This window comes from Pieris brassicae, chromosome 7 (genome assembly GCF_905147105.1).
Source record: "Pieris brassicae chromosome 7, ilPieBrab1.1, whole genome shotgun sequence".
In the NCBI taxonomy this organism is placed as follows: domain Eukaryota; kingdom Metazoa; phylum Arthropoda; class Insecta; order Lepidoptera; family Pieridae; genus Pieris; species Pieris brassicae.
In genome coordinates, this window is record NC_059671.1 from 15075149 (window position 1) to 15098718 (window position 23570).

At 33.2% G+C, this 23570-nt stretch overlaps 1 protein-coding gene across 1 annotated transcript in view; it reads right to left on the reverse strand.

Moving 5' to 3' along the window:
• Nucleotides 1–241: 241 nt before the first annotated feature.
• Nucleotides 242–23570, reverse strand: part of LOC123711573 (neural-cadherin) — a 254181-nt gene continuing 230852 nt past the window's right edge. Inside the window, exons 15-22 of the mRNA XM_045664169.1 lie at nucleotides 19262–19377; nucleotides 17442–17606; nucleotides 14094–14231; nucleotides 10224–14020; nucleotides 9664–9899; nucleotides 8445–8648; nucleotides 4181–4402; nucleotides 242–2385 (exon numbers count right to left, since the gene is read on the reverse strand). Coding sequence (XP_045520125.1) covers nucleotides 2282–2385; nucleotides 4181–4402; nucleotides 8445–8648; nucleotides 9664–9899; nucleotides 10224–14020; nucleotides 14094–14231; nucleotides 17442–17606; nucleotides 19262–19377 — 4982 coding nt within the window. The 3' untranslated portion in view covers nucleotides 242–2281. The remainder of the gene's footprint in view (nucleotides 2386–4180; nucleotides 4403–8444; nucleotides 8649–9663; nucleotides 9900–10223; nucleotides 14021–14093; nucleotides 14232–17441; nucleotides 17607–19261; nucleotides 19378–23570) is intronic.

A 23570-nucleotide genomic window follows, 5' to 3' on the forward strand; every position in this document is an offset into this window, starting at 1 on the left:
AGTATTATTAATACTGCCTAAAAACACTTGATACACTTGCAACAGTAAAAATATAATTAATATAATGTTCTGTATGTTCTTTATATTATAAAGAACACTGCATCAATTTTGTAAAACAGTAACTTTAAAGTAGTTGTAATATTAGAAAGCATTTTCTTTAAATCACTGTTCTCTTTTTAAGTAATAAGTAAATGATCAAAAGAGGTACGAATAAAAACACTAGCCATTTTTCATACTTTATTTATTCTTTATTGTAATTTTAGAGTTGTACAACTAAATAATCACAGTTGAAACAAAACATAACTATTTAGGTTTAATTAATGTCTAAAATAAAATTAGGTGTACGATGTCATTTCCGCATTTAATTGTTTGTACTGGAATTGTGTGCTCTGCCGTCTTAATTAGTGTACTTACTGTAATTATCAAAATATTATCTAGAGTGCGTCGTGTGTACCTATCTTTAAAAGCTGCGGCAGCTGCAACGAACGTTACTCATGCATAAATTCTGAACACAAACGATTTCGCTTTAATGTAAACAACAGTAATTTTGCCGGAAACATGACAACAGCATTGGATATATACAGACATAAGTATCTTTGGTATAAACGTAGTAAATTTTAAAGGTACACGTTTCGAGACAACGCAGAGGCTAAATCAAGAGTTTGTGCATTTTTAGCACGAATCAGTTGAAAGCGGAGCATCACGTTCATTATAAAAAAGTTCAAAAACTTAAATGTAGGTAATTACAATATTAATGTATACAAGAAAAATATAAAATCGGACCAAAACCTATCGTACTTCGTCTATGATTACTGGCAGTGTAATGATATTTTAAAAGAACAATAAAACCTAGAATATCAATCTCGGACTAACTACTAAACGTCTACTTACAAGAATAGTAATTAACGAGAATTGCTTTATTGAGACCTGAATATTCGTCTTGGGTGCAAACTAGAGTGTTCTTACAGTAGATGTTGGAGTCTATATTAAGTAAAGAAATAACCGAGTCTACGCAATCTTAGGCTTTCAAACGAATAATAAAAATCAGTCATTTTAACACAATAATCAATATATTCTAAAATTTACACTGATCCTAATTCGATGTCGAAGTGAGACAGTATTTGCGAAACCTTTAATAATTTTAATTTTACTATAAATTCTTATAAATTAGATTTAAATTAGTGACTTCTAACGGTTCCGTCGACTATCTCACGTCAAAATCGATAACATAAATCTAGCACAACACTCTTAGTAAGTTATTGATATTTTCCTAGGTGCGACTAAATTTATACGTAAATATATGAATAAATAAAGTGCAAACACTTATCATATTAGCTGCATCGACATGTATGCATAAATTGGCACTGTCTCATCCATATCCGTGCAGAGTCCTTCGTCCGTTACTGCCTGAGACGGTGCTGACAGAGTGTTGCGTCTTGTGAGTAGCGGACGGCTGACTTCTGCGAGCCACAATCACTCCACTCGCAAACACCTCAGGTGTTGTCGCTCTTACGACGCTCGACAGTAACACCCCACCGTTAATCTAAGTATTTTATTAATTCTCAACGAGCCCGCAGGCTTACAGGTAATCTACACACTACGCTACAAATGGAGACTTTCGGAGAGGAACACCAGTTACTGTACACTTACGAACATATTCGAATAGAGTTGTCGATTTTTATTAAAACTAATAGGGGTAGGTTTTTAAATAATTATATGTACATCCCCCGGCGATTATTTCATACCGAATGAGCATTATAAACTCGACGTCTGTACGAATTTTATTAAATACTATTATTAATATAAAATATAACATATATTTTCATAGTAGGTATCGATTTGTTGCGGAAGGGCCGTAAGCTGAGAGATATCACGTAAAGCTGCGGACTTACAAAATACTCGTATAAATTATTCACATTTATAGCACACTATCTACAAACACCCATTATTCGCTTATGGCCCTCCAGCAGAAATCCATTATTCCAACTTCCAATAAAATACTGACTCATAATGTTTATGGCTAACACGAATAAAAACTTATATCAAATATTTGGTGAAGATTATACGTAGCGACGTAGAGTACGTCAACGCTCTTAAGCTAACACGTTTAATAAATTTAAATAATTGATAGTGAGCACAGCCCACGCGACAGGTGCGTATCGAATTGCCTAGACTGTAACAAAAACTCATCACTCCCTGTCGTAGTTAAAATAAGGGAGACAATTGACTAATCTGCGCGATGTTTTTAGGCGCGGGAAGTCCGTTCGAACTATTTGCAAATCTACAGTTGTTCGTCAAGTTCGGGTCCGTAGAGGTCAGCCAACTTGTCGAAGCGAGGGCCCCATGCAGTAAGGTAGCCGTATTCGTGATTCTCATCATCAGTGCCTGGCAAAGCAAAACAGTGGTTATTGAGGTTACACAATTTATGTAATGTATGGTGGATAATTCGATAACATTACTAACAATTCTGGCAAAATATATAGGTAATTATTGTCTGTGCTAGTTTAAGGTTGTAACATTGCTAAAGTTTTATGGTATATTGACATCACTGTTACGTTATTATAATTCGACATTCATCATCTAATTAATAATAATAAATAAGTACTGTGTAAACTCCATGTAACGTCCCTTGATTTAACGACAAGCGTCGAATCTAATTGGCTTTGGTTGGTTTAGCTTGTCTTTCATACAAAATATACTCTACATAGCATAACACCCACTCTCAACAACGACAACAATTGAGTAATAAAGTATGTACATAGTATTGTCTTTTGAACGGATATAGCTTTAATTCGTTCAAAAAGTGTTTTTCTTAATAAAGTATGTATATAAATTTTCCTTCATAAATGAAAGACGCGTAGAATAGCCTTTCAAGTGTATAGCCACTTAACAGACTGAACCCTATATAATATATTTTTCTCTTTACAATCTTGAACTGTAGTTTATTAACGTACTTCAGGTCGAACAAAAAGCAGCTATTCGAACGACCTTGACAATTAGTATAGAATTGACCTAATTTTAACCCACTACGTTATTTTAATCAGCAGATTCAAATTCACTGTCAACTTGCATTTTATCAAAGTAATGAATAAATTAGCCGATAGATTAAACGATTTATGCTTTAACGTTGAAATTAATAATTGAATATATTAGTTTAGTGTTGGCCTCACGACCTCAGTCTATTCGAATAACCTATGGATTTTTCTTTCTCCTACGTTAAAGGCGAAACATCGTCAGAAAACTTACTTGACTATAAAATAAAAATGATTGATTGACAAATGTATTTCAATCTGAGGTCAAGAACCATTTAGGGTTGCCCTCCTGTATTATTATTAAATATTTAAATTAGGTCAAATTATTTCCGTAAATAGAACTAAATTAATATTTATTTACAACTCACAAATATAAAGTATTTACAATATTTTCAACCTACATAGTAGTCATAATGATTAAAAATTGATTAGTTTTAATTATTTAGGTTATAGTTAGGTGAATTTTTAATCTTGGATAAAGGAGCTTCGTCGCTATGTTTGTCCATACGCCTGCTTCCAATACACATTTATAACGCACATAATCATCAAATTTTTTAAAACATTCAACATCCAACATTTGTGCAATGCAAAACAATGTTTTGTAATAGTATTAAGATTCCATGAATTGCATAAAATGTTTGTAATGTCATATAATGTACGACTCATATAGAAATAGGGTACTTGTATAGGAAAGTTTAAAACAGGCGACGATAATGAGCGAGCGACTTATCAAACGAATTATTCATAATCACGTCTTTAGCAGTATTTGTTAGTTTTGCTTTGCCACTAATTGCAAGTATTGTTCAAAGTATTGCAATTGGAATTCACAAGATGAAATTATTCTGAAGAGACATTCATTATTACCTTTGTACCTAATAATATTTGATTAACATTTGTACCTAATAATATTTGTGGTATCTTCCAACCGAAAAATTAAATAATTTTGAAAAAAAATAATTAAGGAAAATTTATCAATGACATAGTTACATAAATCAGCATCGTTCATCTGTTTGGATATATACTATCTTTTGCTTAAAAGAAATTGTCTATTGCACAACCTGTGTTTTGTGTACTTAAATATTAAAGATAATACAATATAATAAAAAACGTTTTTTTTTCGGCCCATTTACGATTAATTGTTAACTTACCAGAAGCCAACGAAGACAACGATCCAGCAGTGCTGCCGCCGCCCTCATAGGCGTAGTTCCTCAGGTCATCAAAAGGTGGGGCATTAGGGTCACTATCCGCCCGCCTTTTATGGTCCTCAATGAACATTCCAACATTAGTCTCGCCGGGCAAGGAAACGCCGAGTGGTGGAGCCACGGTTACACCCATTGGACCAACTCCTAGGCCAACACTCATCAGAGGATCTGGAAGGTTATTTCGGCTTGAATAAGGGTAACTAATGTAAACTTATATCTCAAAGACATTGCTTGAAATATGCAAAGAGCAATAATACAGTCGATTAATAGGTTTACGGAGCGAGTTGACAGCTCTACTGTTTATATTCTGTACATTAGCACGATTTTATTGCTTTTTTAAGGATTAGTAATACTGTGTTTGATACTATCGCATTGGTTTAGTCTGTAAAGATATTTTTGTGTATATATTTAAAGGGTTGCTTGGCTTTATCTTTTGTTTTCTTCTGTATTTCAGATATATATTATGTTTGTCTGTGGAACTTATGTTCTGTGTTCTATATTCATATATTGCGTATATTGTTGACAGACAGAACATTGTTTTCCGCAGATTTATTGTACGGAAAAACTGATATTTACTCCGGAAACTTTGCACTAAACAAATACATGGAAGTGGGTTATTTAACAGACCTAAACGGGGAAAGTGTTTGTTACTATAAACAATAGAAATGACTATTAAAAAATTATGTAATTCTGATGAAATATATTTTCTGAGCGCTATTATATTTCGATGTGACAGTTGAAACCTAAATGACATGATCATAGTCTATCTTTTTTTTGTAAGTATTTAAGTCCTGAATACGTCGTCAACTCAAAACGAGGTGAGAAACTTGACATTTACAGTTGATACATTTTTTTGATAAACAATAAGATGTTTCAAATATAATTATATTAAAATTATAAAGGTAAGACATATTAAATATATGTATTTTTCAGCGCTTTAAAATTTATTCTTTACGCTTGCTATCAACAGCTAAATGTGTTTGATAATAGCGTAACATGCAAGTTACGCTATGTTACACTGTGTTAGACTTCTGTATCGATTTGTTTGATGAACTTAAAAGGCAATATATAGTTACATATTCACGCTTGTACAGCATAATTTACGTCCTAAACTTTGTATAAGACGTGAAAGTTCGAAACTGGTTCAGCCACAGCATTCATTGAGCGCCTTAATTATACAAGGATTATAATAATAGTACGGAGTTGGTATTTATAGATTTGAATTTTTTAAACAATTGCATTTCTTCTAAACTTAAAGTTGGTTTGTAGGAAGTATTCTTAGGTATTGAAATGATTTCGATTTGTGAGTGTGAAGTGGAAATAACAGTATAACCTACTGTTATTTCGATTGAAATTTGTGTTTTGTTTCGGAGCGAACAAAGTCGCGAATGAAGGATGTAAATAGTGTAAATAGTGTATGTAGTTATACATTTGCGTATCTTTCTGTTAAAGAATTCTATTAAAATGTTTTCAATCTTCCTTCTACATAGCTGACCAACCCGAAATTCGAATAGAACTATAAAATTATACAAACGTTTCATACTTGAGTAATCATTATGAAAATTTACCGCTTCAGATTTTATTACAAGATATTATTCGGCTCCGACTCATTTAATCAAGTTAATTTTGTACAAACCGAGGACTTGTTATTTATACTTGTGAAAATATTTAGGTTACACGGTGAATTATTATTTTTAGTGTTTAGTGAAAGTATACATTTTAAGTTTATTATGATTTATAAAAATGATTAATGGTAATGTTAAAAGGTATCTGTGGCATTTATACATAATTATTTAATTAACCAAAGTGTCAGTCTACGGTGTGCGAAAATTCGTGCGTTATAATCGTAAAATATGCCTCAGTTACCAATAGAATGATTTGGCATGTTTATCTATTTCTACATTGACACGAGAGGGACAGAGACAAAATATTCAATCTATACAGTACGTATCTTGTATTTACTCTACACGAAAGAGTAACACGATAATATTAAAACGATTCATTTTATTTTGATCATATTGAAAGCGATAAAGCACAAGGAAACAAGTTAACGAAAATTAGAACGTTAATAATGAATAACTCTCATTTTCAAGGGAAATTCGGAAAAATATTTTACAAAAACATCGACGCCAGCAGCGAAACGTTCAGATTTTTCCCTGTCTTCTTGTCATTCACGGTTCAACGAAAAGAATGACAGCAAATTTATTATTAAAAGGAACACGTTGATTTTTTCGGTAATATCTTAAAAATTCATCTGAACTGCGAGAGATATAGATATAGAAAAAATAGGAAATGATTTGAATTGTTTTTAGATATTATAGCCTACCTAGTTAACCGTGGTATAGTAATAGCTTCCGCACACAGCTTCGCACGCAGCACGCAGCACACATAATACAACATATATCTACCTCGAGAGTTACACCATATATCCCAAAGAAGAATTAGTAAGCAAAGTTATTGTCATGACACAAAGTTCAATACATATGAAAGTAGGTGTAATGTTTGTGTTCATAAAATACATCAGAAGAAGTATTCACGTATTTATTTATCGAACAACCAGATATGGTTTTTCAAACCAGATCTAATATCGGTTTTTTTTGTGGATATATCCAATGTTTTAATTCTTATGTTTATATTTCTTTTCTGACTTCTACTTTTAGAGATGTATCTGTTTGTTTCCCAAATGAATAAATAATAAATAATTCCCAAACATATCTAAATCTTTGGAGTATTATTTAGCTCCGTTTCACAGAGTCATAAAATCTATTAGAGAAAATATATTGGCATTTAAAATTATAAGTACACCGTTTAAATTTCTATAGCATTATGTCACCTGAAGGCTTTTCTGTCCTTAAGTCTATTTTATTTATGTACCGCATCGCATTTAAATATACACTTATGAGTAGATTGACGGATGGAATTTATAGTGCCGCGTGGCGTGTAATAAAAGCGATTGGAGACGTGTGGGGTAGGCCTTTTCTACTTGGCAAGCGGATGAGAAGCCTGTGTAAGATATTATATAATTGGAATACGACTTAATATTGAAAATACTTTATTATATGACGTTTATTATTAGTATTTAGTTCATAGACAGACTACGACGTTACTAAATAAGTCAACCAATATTTTAAAAATTTAAGTTGTATACAATATCTAACTTATTTTAGACAAGAATTTTCCTGTTTAATTACTAATAAAAGTTATTACTAAATTATATAATTTTCTTTTTCGAACAAAGACTGTTGGAAGTAACTACAGCAAAGTAATTATAAGAAATACTTAGTTTTGTTTTCCGCTAATTTTCGCGAAGAAAAATTGTTTGTCAGTTAAAAAGTAAGATTTATTACTCTATTCCGATGGTTAAATTGTTGTTTCATTCGAATAACAAACGATAAAGTTGCTCACTAACTTTGTCTCTCAACATTTTACTATACGTAAATTAAATATATATACTTACTCATATTATATTTTATAGCTATAGAGTGTGTTTCTTTGGTTGAACGCTAATCTCTAGAACGAATATGGTCGTATCGTCGTCCATCGAGGAAGGCCAATTTATTATACAACGACCAAATTAACGGAAGCGTGTCCACGGACACAGCTAGGATAAAGTTAATGCAATCTTAATGAATCTACTAAGAGATGGCTGTCATCCCAAGATTTGCAATATCCAGGCGGTGATAATTGTTTTATCGTCAATGAACTGATAATAAATTTTTACGGCAGATCAGTTAGAGCTGAGCCGTGAAGGCCCTTCAGGCCAACACCGAGATTCCATCCCAAAGAAAAAAATAAATATTAAAAGTAATTTCCTAAATCAGTTTATAGTAGTGTATATATATAACAGTGAATCGCAATATGAATGTGTTAATAAATGTAAATATAATTTACCTTAAGTCCTTACCTACCTTAAGAATTCACGTTTGTAAATCCTTGAGACTTTAACGAGAATATTTAAATGTTTCGTGGGTAAACATTTTAATATAATAAGATATAAAATGAGTAAAATAATAGTAAACTTTTAAATTTAGCAAATTTTTTAGTAGTATTACATTTTTTATCTTTTATGCAATGATCGCCATTATTGCGATATTAATTATTTAAAACGATTGGTTAAAAGTATTACTGAATGAGTTTTATAATAACATTTATCATTGATCTTATTGAAAACAAGTTCTCTTTTGTTGCTGCGTTTGTCTTTAATACTTACAAGGTAATTTGGTTGGAACATGATCTGGGAGCGGTCCCCCAATAGGTATTTGTAGAGGAGTGATGTCGAAGGCCGTCATGTCGTCCTCACCACCTCCTTCGTCGTCGTAGTTGATGATGTTCTCCCGCACATCATCATCGGGGCCAGGGTACTTGATGTGAGCCTCTCGCCGACGATTGTATACCACGAATACCAGAACCAGAACTAAATAAATCATGATATTTGTATTTGGAATATGAGTTTTAACATTTGTCGGAAGTGTGTTTTTGACTTTTGAAATTTTAAAAAGAGGACAAGATAGGGTTTTACTCAGTAATAATTGCGATATTATTTCACTATTGATTATTTAGAAAACACGTTAAAAAAACCTTATGAAAAATTTACTATTAGATACTATAATGAAGTTACACACTACGAATGGATCTAGCGATAAACTGTGAAGGTGATCTTTACACTGACGGAGAAACATGCAAAATAATAAATGTGCTCACCTAAAAGCAAAAACAAACAGACAATGATAGCTATAATGAAATCTCTGGAGGGCATGATGATTCCCGACGCGAGCAGTTCTAATTCGCAGTCGTGGCCAGCGTATCCGAACGCACAGATACAGTCGTAGCGGCGAGCCGGTTCGCGATCAACGCACTCCCCGCCGTTCAGGCACGGGTTTGCCAAACACTCGTTCACGTTCACACAAGTGCCGCCAGCTCGCGTGGATCCGTCAGGACACCTAGACACAGTGCGCTTTACCTCCCCATTTGCGTCAGATCTCACGCGCACTGAGCCCTTGACAACATGCACTACTACATACATACACTACTATGACATGATATATAGCTTGCACATCAATAAAATAATTAAGCTTGCTGAAAAGTTTCACTACGAATTTTCAGCACAGTGGCACAAGGCCGTTTTAATTTATAGGCACTTAAATTCACTTTCAGATAAAATCTAAACATTGAATAATCAGGTGTTTTATTGCTTCCATTCAAAATATTAAATACGAAATTTATAAACTCGTTAAAACATTTCGAAAGAGTATTTAATGGAGCGTTTTACTTTTTATATTCAGGCCTTGTGGGCAGAAATAAATGTTGGCGATTATTTTCTGTCCGTAATTTTTCTATTAAAGTGCAAGTCATGGATATAATACATATGAGTGCTATTGTGAGTTGGTGATGACATGAGACGCTAAGACCGCAGCTAGGTTAGTGCTCACTCATTATTATTAGAAGGCAGACGAGAATCGCCGCGAGAGCGCCCATGCTGAGTTTGAGCGTGCGGCCCTCTTGGACAAGCTCGCAGTTCTCGCCCCAAAACCCTTCAGGGCAATGACAGCGGTAGCCGGGCTCCCGGTTGACACAGGAGCCGCCGTTGCGGCACGGGAAGTAGAGACACTCATTCTTGTCAACGCAACCTTTACCGTCCGTTGACAATACCAAACCCTCACCGCAACTAGACACCATTTCATTTTGTTAATCGTACATATAAGTATATACAATAATTAGTGATTAGACATATTAAATGTAATAAACAAAAGCATTGTATAAGCTGGATTTAGTAATATAAAAACTTGATTAGTAATGATATATGGCTTTAATATTGTAAGTATAATAAGTTATATAATAATAGCATTTTATGGTTATGCAGCAGTATACGTATATTATCTATGTATAAGAAGTCTCAGTGCGCGCTCGAGTCTTAAACAAAATGTTTAATCATTAATAAATCAATCAATTTGGTAGTCAAAACATTTTATGAATTAAAAAATTTACTCACGTGCATTCGTACTCGTTCCACAGGTCCACGCATACAAACGGTTCCGTGCAGTGAACGTTGATACAAGGGCTATTAGACGGGCAGTTGCGGTCCAAGTTTCTTGCCATAGTTGCTTGTCCCCACTGAGTACCGTTCATTGCCGGAGGCAACGGTAGATGTTTGCCTTCTAAGCGTATATCATCCAAGCATCCTTTTTGGAAATCAGCATAGACTTCGAATGTTCTTACTCCAGTATATTCTGCTTTACCGCCAGCATACACACCTTCTTGTTTATCTACTAAAAGCCATTGGTGGCCCTCAAATGTAAAGGTTTCGTTATATCTTCTACCCTCTCCACCATCTATTTCTAGTGTAGCGGCACTACCGTATCGGCTTACGCGGGCAATATGCCATTGTCCATCATCTACAGCTACTGAATTTAACCAAACATCTCGTTCTTCAGTTCGCAAAGAGTTCAAGTTAAATCTGAAGTGCAGTCGTGATTCCTTAACTTCCAGTATGCCATATTCTCGGTTATGTTGGTCGCTTACTCTAAAAAGTTCACCGTGAGGCTCACGCGTTCTGAATCGAAGTTGAATCTGAGTACTAAATCGGTCAGGTTCAAAACTTAAAGCAAACTTCACGTAGCTTTGAGGCCTAAAGCTAGTAGGCGTAGTTGGCAAATTACACGATGGTCCTGTCCAACCAGGTTGGCATTGACATCTCGCTTCAGAGAAGCTACCCACACAAGTACCATGTTCCCAACATCTAGATGTAGTATCTGCTTGATTACATATTTCTTCTGTTTGGGGACAGCCAGCAACTGAATTTCTTGAAAGTCCAGGATGAGCCAGGTCATATAGTTTACTGTTGTGAATGAGGTTTCTTATACACCCATCAAATCCTTTACCAATAGGCATAAACTGCCAATGATAATGAGTAGGGTCAAAGTGTTCGATATACAGACCTCCAATTTGAAGTGGTGCATTAACGTTTAAGTATTCATTAAAAGGAGGAATAGTTCCCGTAGCTTGACAGGTTGAATCATCAAAATTCGGAGGTGTACCATCCTCCATCTCTTGTACATCAGCAGATCTACAGAAATCTACAACCATTCTTACATTTTCAGTATCCCAGAATATATCTAAGCGATGCCATTCTCCATCATCTAAAGGCTTTTTAGTTTTTACTCTGAGTTCCAGCGTGCCAGATCCGAAATCTATAAGTAATCTTGGGTTGCCTCTCTCTAACTCTACCGATATAAAGTCCGATACCATAATTTCTTCGGGTTCCGGTGGTACAATTGGGCCGTTATATAAAAGTACACCTTCTGACTTTCTAGTTATGAACTCGAAGCTTAAGTGGGAGCTATCGCACATTTCTAAAGACGGATACCATGCCCATCCAGTGCCTCTGAAACTGCGTGACGTTTGTTGACACCTTGGACCGGTGTAACCCGGAGGACAAGAACATGTTAATCCATATTTACCTTCTATACATCTCCCTCCGTTATAGCAAGGGGAATTACGGCATGTTTCTGCTTGAGTGAAATTTCTTGCGCCACATGTGCATTCTGCAAGAACATCAACACGAACTCCTACAAGTGCGGTTTTATTTGCATTCACCATGTAAGGTAAGTTACTTATATCGAGAACATTAGTACAGGAACCCTCGCATGCATGATTTTCATATAAACATTCATCAATTCCAACCATTGTTATATTTATTCCAACAGCTCTTTCGATTTCTTCTCTATGCATTAAAACTATACCATTAAGTCGAATTGGTTTATAATAGTGTGCTCCATGAGCGGAAAAGCGAATATCTGTAACTGGTGGATGTTTTTTCCTGAGCTGTACACTGAATACATCGATATTTTCTCTTTCCGTGTTCAATAAATCTGCCAATTTATCTTTAAATATATCCAACTTGCTTCTCGAAACGCTTAATGTTTTATAATTCCATACTCTTATAAAGTCTTCATCCGATATTCCCGACATTCGTATTGATCCTGAGTTTATAATAGCATCATGCGATATTTCTTTTACATAAACTGTAACGTTTGCAGGTACATCAGTTTGCGTGTGTTTTCGATCATAAACTTTGAATTTCAAGTGATATCGACCTTCTCGAGTTTTATGCTTCATTTGTATCATACCAGTTTCTTCATTTAAGGTGAAATTAGGGTGTTCAGTACTTTCCCAAAAGAACTTTTTGTCTGGCAAATCCCAGTCATCAAGATCATAGACATATACTCTACCTATTTCAGTATCTGGAGCTTGACCTTGGTAACTGTACACAAGTATATCTTTAGAACCAGGTTGCATTTTATTGTCATTCACATCACCAATCACAACCGTTAAAGTGCTTGTTCCAGTCATTGCAGGATTACCGTGATCTTTAATAATGATAGGAATAAGGTACTCCTTTTGTTGTTCTCTATCAAAGGATCTTAACGATGATACGATAGCCATTCCGTCACCATTAGCACCCTTTTGATCTTGTTCAACTTTAAAGGAAGCTCTGATAATATCATCAGCACCTGGGTCTAGTCTGAATTGGAATGGCGGACCATTGCTCTTTGATCTGTCATCATCATCAGTAGCTAAGATTTCAGCAACCTTTTTAGGAGTTATATGTTCAGTTAATACAGGTCTATAATCCTTTAAAAATGTAGGTGCGTTATCATTTATATCTTGCACTATAACTGTTAGCGTAGCAGTTGCAGTTCTTGGTGGCAGACCATCATCAATGGCTAATATTTTAACTTGATGCCTAGGTGTTTCTTCTCTATCTAAAGACCGCTGTATACTTACAGTTCCCTCTTGGTTTATTGAGAACTGACGTTTTCTATCCGAAGATCTATCGATTGCATAGGAAACTTTACTTTTACCTCCTTGATCAGGATCAGTTGCTTTAAAGGTTTCTAAACTCTTTCCAACCTCTGCGTTTTCATAAACTGATACTTCAATATTTGCTCTATCAAACTGGGGTTTATTGTCATTTATATCTCTTAACTTTACTACTACCCACGAATAAGCTACATGATATTTGTCATTGTCGTTGTCTTCACCTTTATCGTTAACTTGAATTCTAAACCTAAAACCATTACTTTGTAATTGATCCTCATAATCTAAGGGTTGTACAATTTTTAGTGACCCGGTTCCGTCATTATTTCTAACCATAGTAAACTTATCAGCACCATACCCACTATTTTCGATAACTTTATATTGAAATTTATTTGTCTCGTCTTCGTCATGAACGGTAACAGTAAGAATAGGCATTTCAGGAAGATTAGTACCATCTGTTTCATCTACTTCAGTAAACCATTCGTCTTTTGTAAATTGTGGTGGCATATCATTTATATCTTTAACGCGAATGGATGCTGTACCAGTACCCTTTAACCCCCCTCCATCTGAAGCTACTATTTGTATAGAATAATCCGGTGTCCTTTCACGGTCTAAACAACAAACGGCCGTTTTTATAACACCAGTTTCAGGTTCAATTTCAAATATGGGAGACCCAGTTTCTTCTTCAATAACATTTTTCTCTATAGAGTACCAGAGCTTAGCATTGTTACTTTCCGCAGGATCATCATAATCAATAGCCGTCATTGTCATAACAACCATTCCAGCAGTTCCATTTTCAGTCACGTTTCCGAAGTAAACACCTTGAGGGAAAATGGGAGCATTATCGTTGATATCTTTAAGATTGACTTGAACATCGGCATAACCGACCAGTCCTTCGCCTCCTTCGTCTTGAGCAAAAACTGTAAATCTCCACTGAGGTCTTCCGTTTGGCTGGTCACGGTCTAAAGGCTGCAAAATTGATAATAATGTTATAAATTTATTTTAATTTTTCAAATAAAATATTTTCTACAGGTAAAATTACCTTTAGAACAAATATTTCTCCTGTGGTTCGGTTTATATCAAATTTGCTATTCGACGGGTTATCAGGATCAATACCCTGCCCCGTCAAGAAATAAACGATATTTTGTTGACGGTCTTTATCGCCATCGGTAGCAGTAACCTGTTTCAACGAAAAATCAAATTATAGAATATGCTTGCCCGCTTCTACGGCTAGGTTTTGTTTACTTAATGTCAGTTGGAATCACAGAAGATATTATGAGTTATATGATAATTATTAATGAGTTACAGCAGTTTCATATAATTGCCTCCATTATTAGGTATATGCAATCAGGATAATGAACAATTAGAGATCCATTTAATGCTTCGGGTTGAATATTGCCGTTAAATATATGGGATCCTGACTCTCCAATTACGTCGGACTAGCTGGAGGCTGAGAAATGATGAGGGTCGACGTTAGCGTAATTATGCGGATCATTTGTGAATCGCGCTGAATTTATAAAAAGGCCCTAGAGTGTGGAAAAGAAGCTTGCCTTTTTAGATGACTACTCTGAAATTACCCTGATAAAGCTTAGATGACAATTTTAATTTATTACGAGAAAATATATTTTTTTTGTTCTTTTTTTGTATACACTACATTCCAAATTGACTTATTAAGTAAACAAGATGTAATTAAAAAGTATAATAAAATCCCATGCTTCACAAAACATTTGCAAAAATCTAGTCTACAAAAGCCCACATATCGAAAGCAGAATTTAAAAAATCCACGCAATTTTTCAGTACTTACCATCCCTATATCAATATCAAAATACAATGTTATTTACCTAATGGGTTAGTGTGGATAAAATTAAATTAAAAATGATAAACAAAATAAGTCCATAAATCAAGTAAAGTCCATAACCTCAACATTATTGGTTTTTATAAAAATTACTTTATTAGCTAAAGTTAATGACTTCAAACTTTTTACTGAAATAACGTTGTTGCTTACGGACAAGCTTACGCAATAAAAATAATAAAAGGGATTTGGATAGGAAAATTAAATAAAGCAATATTACATTTCGCAGCGTAATGAATATTTTCGAGTTATTAGTGCAATATTTCATAAGTTATAATAACTAAATTATGATGTCGATGTCCACAACCAAAAATAAAGTCATACGTATTAATTTATGTGTTATTACTACTAGTATTAGTATCATAAGTAAATTAATAAGATATTTATAAAATTTTAAAATTCACCCCTCACCGTAACTGCGAAACGTATCTTAAATAAAAAAATAAAGAAACAAAAAAAAACCTGTGTAAGGGAGTGGGGGTAGGGTCCTGTTTCCTCGAGGGCCTGAGTGACATACACGCTGCGGGAGAAATGCGGTGGAAGATCGTTGATATCGAGTACATGAACCACCACCCGTGTTGAGTTCTCGTTGCGTCCATCCGACGCCACCAGCGTCAGCTCGTACTACGCACACGCACGCATTAACCTCACATCCACATGCTCATGCATACCCTACATCTGATATCTCATATAATTATATAGATATATAGTCCATCTATATCAAAGCATCGTCACGAGGGTAATACAGGAGGTACAGGTAGTTAATTGATCAACATTATTGATGTCTAATATACTTTATAAGTTACTATGATAACAGGTTTTATTTATAGTAAACTCACTTGTTTTTTGCGACTCATACTTTTCCTATCTTCTGTAGCTAATTCGACTGTCCCCCGACACTCTGACGATGCCCTTAAATCTATATACTATTTTATTTTTGATTTTTTCTACAATTTTTATTTTTATTTAACTTAAACTCTAACTAGGTAACGGTATAAAACCTCAACACGATTATTGAACGTACCCCTGACGTTCGAAATTCGAAACTAAATTCGATTTACCCTAGTCCATAAAAGTCAATTCAATCTATTTGTGTAAAGTAAATAAAACTGAGTAAAAATAACAATGTATTAAACGTCGACTTCGCCTAAATGAAATCTAATAAGGGATAGTGGCTATTGCGCTAAGTATAAACAGCTTGATTTAATTAATTTTACTACTTAGCTTTTTGAGAAAGCTTAAAGCTTCTTTTACATTTACAGCGTTTTAAATGAAATTAAATTTGAACATAGCTGTTTGAATGTTGTTTTTAACTTCTATATTTGGTGGTATACACAGTTTATATAAATATTCTACTACTAGTTATTAAATTGCTGTGTCAGTAAAAAGTTAATTAATCGTGTAAGATTTTGTTTTTTTGTAACTTGCTATTATTAAAAAAGTTCTAAGTAAAATAACTTTTACTAAAGACGGCCTTTCAAGCCCTCTGCCTACATTCAGCTTTATAGTAGAGAAAACGGAATTTAAACTACTAAAAAAAACGGTTAATATTTTCTAACTCTCTAATCAAGCGAAAAAATTTATATCTATGTTGTATCGTTCCTTATATACAATTCAAATTAGTCTACCATTAGAAATACACTAATGAAAGACTCAAAGTACGTCCGGCTTAAAAAAAACAATTATCAAGATAATTTAATTAGAAGCGAAATATTTTTGATCAAATGGTAATACGGTATAAGATTTATATTGGAACTCTACTCAAGAACATTAGAGTATGCAACGTATGAGGTGAACTTTGCTTCTGAATATTGATGTGGCAAACATTTGAGGTCGAGTTTGTATTTAAACAGTTCTCTAGAAATTACTAATTGAGCAACTATCGGAAATACCATTTTCCCTACATGTATTGTTCATTACATGCTCGTTATCAAACTTCGTTATGAACTATTTAGATAACTTACAAAGGCGTTTAGAAAACAACATTTTAATTATTAAAGAACAAATTATATTTGTTTTAAACAACTACCGGGTATGTAACTAAATTTTTCGGTATATACATAATTTCATAAAACCATTGTAAAAGATTATTCTTTAAAATGAGCTTAACACGCAGACATGAATTCAACAGGATAGTTAAAATTCTTCATCGCTAAATGGCGGCCCAATGAACGTCAGATATGGCAGAATTGTCGCTCTCGATCCAATATAGTCGATGGTAATTTCAATATCAAGCGCTTAAGTTTCAACGAAAAAGGGATTTTCCATTATAAAAAGCTCGTTGTCTGTGGATTTTATGAACACGGAATTCAATATGAAAGTATTTTTGTACATTATTGTAGAATAAAATTGCGTGGATACCGAAAACATAAAAAGACTAGCATTCGACTACAACGACTGAAAATGCCGCAACAAAAATCCATGCCATGCAAAAACGAACAGCAACTATTCAACCCATTGAAAAAGCCACACACGATTCTCTTTGGTTGAGATTCTAAATTCAAAAAAAGAATTGAATGAAGTTGTCACATGGCGGACCTGAAGGACGCGTTTGGGTAGATTGCGGTCATCTTCTTCTGTGATTTGGGTTCGGTATGTGGGTCTCTCGAACACTGGCGGATTATCGTTGACATCCTTGACGTGAATCACAACTGTTGTGTAGTTTTCCTTTAAGTTGTCGGATGCAGCCAACCTCAGCTCATACTGTTGTTTCAGTCAAAGATTAATTACAGATCGAATAACGAAGCTTTCTCTATTCATTGACATCGTATCGTTTTGATACTAAGATATAATACTATTTATATTTTTTAAATAAGATGAACAACGACATGTATTTATAATATTGAGAAATATCTAGCAACAGATGAAATTTTGTCATAGACAAACTTTATTTCTTCATTTCGTAAAAAACCCTAATGAAAATTAAAAAAAAAACAATTTTCGTTTTTCATTGCAATTAAAACTTACCCTAATAATGATAGATTATAATTATAATTAACAAAGTGATTTAAGTTTATTTGGGTTAATTAACTTTGCAAAACTTCAAAAAGATTTGATTACAGCGAATTTCTTTTGAATTCAAAGGTATCTGAAGACCATCAGAACTTTTATGATTTCCTAATATTTTTCCAGAAAGAGCTTAGATTAAGAGCTGTGGGTAATATGTTTAATAGAGCAGTCCTTAGACTACTGTGGTTCCAGCTCAGGGGAGTTATTGCTGTCATCTGTCAGTGTCACTCAGTAATTTCCACGACATGGCGGGAAATGTCTCTTTCAAAAGGCAACTCACGCATTCCAAAAGTTGAACTACTCTAAACACTACAATTTCCGTTGCGAAATGGAAACTGTTATTGTGGTTAGGACAATTGTATCAGATTTTGTTACTTGTCATGAATTCTTCTAACAGATTTAAATATTAATTTAAAATTACTTACACATTTTTAATACTAATGTTGCTTTTATATAAACAAAATTACACCAATTTCAGTTTCATTATTCTTTTAGTATAATGTACCTATAATCTGTGTCATTCCATAATTGCCAGTCTACATTATATCTGTAGAAAAAAAACATTGTCGCGTCCATTCCAACAAAATGGCACGCATTTATTTAAATTCAAACCGGATAAAGCGGAAAGGAGTCTGAAAATAAACTGGTTTACATCCATTTAAGCTTTGTGAGGATCTGCAATTTAATAGCAATCCGGCCTTTGGTAGTAGCTCTGTGCCGGCTTGCTTAAATGGGTATTAAAGATTAAATTATTTATCTCGCGAAGAGTTCGACGTTACACCCCTCGGGTATAACAAAGTGCTCTTATGATAGCTATACCTTAGCCTGGAGCCGGTTCCTACTTTAAAAGCCTTAAACAAAACAGTTTGTTTACAATTAAAACGGCTCGTTTCGGCGGACGAGCAGTTTGTACCTGTTTTAATTAAACAAACTATTGTGGGTAATAGGGAAGCCGAAATTATAATTTGTATGTTAAACCTTTCTTGACAGCCGTTTTTGTTGTTAAAAACAAATTATCGAGCTTGATCAAATGACTCAAGTGTTTTTCATAAAATTTTCCTTAGTCATTTGTAGAAAATTATATTAACGATGTTTATATTTCAAATATTTTCTGCCAAATTAACATTTCTCTTCATTTTAAAATATTTGTTAGAATAATTATTAATTATATAAATGTTACTATAAGTTATTAAAATCGTATGCACAGACTTAGTTATTAATTGTGGTATCTTTATTTTCTTACTAGATCGTTTTGATGAAAGTATACATACCTATAAGGAAACTTCATTTGGTTATGTATCTTATTAACTTTTGTTTTATATCAGTTTACTTAAATATTTATCACTCACCCGTTTCCTTGTTTCATAGTCTAGAGCTCCTGCAACGTAGATGGCGCCAGTCATGTTTTTGACGGCGAAAGCTCCACCTATGTTCCCGCTCGTGATCTCATATCGAATACGCGACGCTGAAACAAAGAAATTAGGAATATAAAGACATATATACATTGACAGCCTGTACTACTTAATGAATAATGAATAAAAACAGCCGATATTGAATATTTGCCGTAATAATGTAAATCTCCAAAATTAAAGATATATGAGTTTTATGATAATGATCATATTTAGGTTATTAGAAATTATCGATTTATCAGACCGATTATAACATGTAACAATGTGAAAGGGTTTTAAAGTAATCTTAAACATGGTAAAGTATTAAACTGATATTTTGAACGGCACCATCCATCACTGATATAACCTTTTCGATTTGGAAAGTATGAGCAGAAATATTAAGATCTTTAAATAACTCTAAAAAACTTACGCTTCACAGCACAAAACCGATTTGAAATATTATAGCGCTTACTTAGAGACGTGAGTATATTCGCGTATTAAGTGGGGAAGTGAAAAATTGAATTCTTACCAGATTTATGACTAAGCTGTCTGGAGTAATAAAGATGTTCGAGTACTTACTATGTATACGTACAATGTACGTACGTAACGTTAATTTGTTATTTTTAATTCTTTTAATTGTTATTTTTAATTTTTTTGTGTCCATACCACAATAAAATATTTATTAAAAACCCGACACGAAGTTCTTTAGGTAAACATGTAAACAAACTTCCACTTTTTATGTGTTATTTATAGTTCTGCGATCTCTGTTTAATTACAAAAATAGTCACCGGTGAATTTAAACTTCAAGATAGTATACGAATTAAAAAGGCGAAGACATTTTATTCACAAGCACGCTAAGACATTTTCGAGTCGACTTAACTCTGACAGTTTTATATCTCGGGACTAGCATTTAAAAATCAAAATGTTGAATTATGAATCTGATTAGTTAGAAGTTAAATTACACAATAACGCTTTTTAAAAACATGTTATTTTACAGTTTACTCTCAATATAAGCATTATTTTTTTCATTCAGTTAAAGAGCCTATTAGGATCGATATTTCTTATAGAACTTCTGCGCCAAAGTTCGTATTTATACATAAACTAAACAAATAACAAAGAAGTAACAAGGGTAAACTTGTTAAGGTTTGATAATTTGGATGACTTCGTTCGTTGGTAAATGAAACCACACGTTTTCCGTTTATCTTGGCAACTAGTAATTGGATTTCCATTACCGGTAATGGTTAGGTTCAGATAAAATCAGTCGAATATATGTCTTACATTTTATATTGATACGAGATGGGATGATGATTACCTGAACGAAGTAGGTTAAATTTCTAAAATTACTTGTTTTCTTTCGATATAATCTGTCATATTATTAAAAAAAAACAGGACGAGCAAAATATGAGTCCAAACTTGAAGAAAAAAAAACCGTCTGATGTAGTGTACCTATAAACATTTCCAGCTATAGCTGGAAATGATTGGATCTTATAAGATCTGTTACAAATGAAAAAGCATGATATTCTTTCGAAAGGCAAAATATATTCTATTCGAATGGCCACCATTGGCTTTAATGCAGGCCTTTAATCTGTTTGGTCACGAATCAATGGATGTACGCACTGTTTGCAAGGGAAATTTCGCAACTGATTGCTCCAAAGTTCTTTTAGGAGACTTAATATCGTGTCGTGTCGCCTACTCTAAAAGTAGGGCATTTTCTCTAAAACTGACCATAATTTGAAGTCTAAAGCTTTGAGGTCTGGGCGACATGAGAGCCAGTCTTCAGCTCTGATAACGTTGGTTTTAAGCCAGGCTTGGGTAGTTCGTGCCTTGTGGTTAAGGTTCGGAATTCTGTTAGAAAGTCTACTGTATATTTTAAAAAGACTTTCCGACCACTTGAGCACTTCTTTAGAACTGTAAGAGTACACGTTATTATTTTGTTTATTGTAATGTTCTTCAATGGTGAATATTTTTTCATTCGTAAAGAGGATATTTCTGTGCTTTTCATCTACGTATTGCGACAGAAGGCGTTTAGATCGATCGATCGAAATATTGATTTAGGGCATGTCCTGTAATCGACAATAAGCACCGAGCCCCAGGTCTTGTTTTATAATACGCGACAGAGTACTAGCGGGAATTTTTATTTAATTTTTTTTCAAGATTTTTTGCTTACTAATGGGGATTGGGTGTTAGGGGAACACGAAACACGGAATTTGTATGTGAAATGGTGTTAAATTGAAATAAGTTTTTAAAATAATATATGTGTTCCTAATTCAAAATAATTAAAAATTTGACTTGAAACTAAAATTCTGAATAATAATTTTATTTATTTACTTAATAATTGAATTATTTATAACTATAATCAAGGAGAAATCAGCACACAATATATACACATATAATATATATATCTTTAATAATGCTTAAGACAACCAATAACACAAACATTTTTCTCACTTTCCAGATACAAGTTTCAATTTTCATTTCACACCTTGTGCAAACAAGAGACTATAATAAATATTATTTACGCTAAAGACGCTCCAGATACCTCAACTTTATTCAAGATTGCATAAAATATGTCACCTTAAGATGATTGAATTGGATTTAAGTCAAGTTTCATTTTCTTCACAAATATTGACCTTTACAAATATTGTATTATGACAACATAATACAAGATTTTTTTATATTAACAACATGGAAAACAATCACGTCATATGAATAAAATTACAAAATCTGTTTTTTTTTTACAAAATTTTATTCATATGACGAAAATTAGAAGTCTGTCATCTAACTTAGAGTTTATAAAAAAAATATTAATTGAAATGATTAAATGATTTTATAATTTAAATGTAAAATTAGAAGCATTTCATGTATATTTCTTTGTGTTACCTATATGAATAAACGATTTTTGACTTTGACTTTTAAATTGATTTGTTCTTTTTCAAAACTGGCCTCTGTTACTTATTTCTTGGCTCGGTGGACATAATGAAATAACAATAAACCTATTTTTGTAGTAGTATTCACTTTTTAAACTTTTGTTACTTTGATAGAAGATAGCACAAAGAATTTCACGCGATATTTAAAATTGTAAACTTGCTCTTTAGCACAAACAATTCGTCAGTTAGCCAGGAAAAATATTTGTATAAACTGCTACAGAGGCCGTTTAATAATTGAAATAGATTCAACTTTAATTTTCATTGTCTGTGTAAATACATAATGGTAATGTAATTTAAGTCAGACAAACGAAGAGAAATAAATATTATTTCGTTTATAATCTGTGACTACACAAGGGGTTATAATAACGATGTAATAAATACGGGTGTAGCTTAATTGGTTTAATAAGACGCGCATAAATCCCTTTCTTGTTAAGCTAAAAACAACAGATTATTTTAAAATTAGAACATTCACAATTATACTGCGTGTAGGATTATCTTACCAATTACCAAGACATTTAAAAATAGAATTTATATTTATTATATTAAAAAAACGTTATTAAATGTTCCCTTATCGCGTGTTATTAGTATGTGTTACCGCAAACTACTAGTAATATAATAAATATATTGACATTTATTTCAGTACTAACACAAATTATTGTTACAAAAATTTCAGAGCTTAGCATAACAAAAAGTTAAATTTTCGCGAATAAGACGAAACCAAAGAATATGACATAATTTTTTGCGATGAAAAGTGCATATAGTTGCAGCCTATCTCGTAAAGTGACTAAGTAAGTGCTCTCCTCAGCGGAGGCAACTTAATGACCGCACTAATGCTTGACGACAGCCTCTTTTGTTACAGCCTCCGATCCAATCGCTAACAGTACCCATTATCGGATACTATAGACTATAAAGCATAACAAGAGTCATTTGTTACAAAACATAAAAGATATGAAAGATTCTATGTTAGACTAATAATTAAAATATGATTGGTTTTTAATGCAATTTATATTAAAACCTTTTCAAATTACCAAATATGTAAAGGATTTAAATCAAATTCCGTATGGTAGTAATAATGCTAGGATTATTAGTTTAGAGGTTTGGTCAATATTTTTAGGGAACCATCCTTAGTACTTTTATTAGGATTAAATATGAAAATAGGTTTAATAAATCATTATAAACATGTATTTATTACAGAGCCTACGTAATGCGATATTAATTCTATTGCACAGGAGCTTGACCAGTTTACTACGAAAAACCTAGCCTTCTTTCCTTCAGTGATGCTTTTTCTTTATTATCAAGTAGGTGATAGCCGTCCATGTCTGATATACGCCGTCGACTTGAGT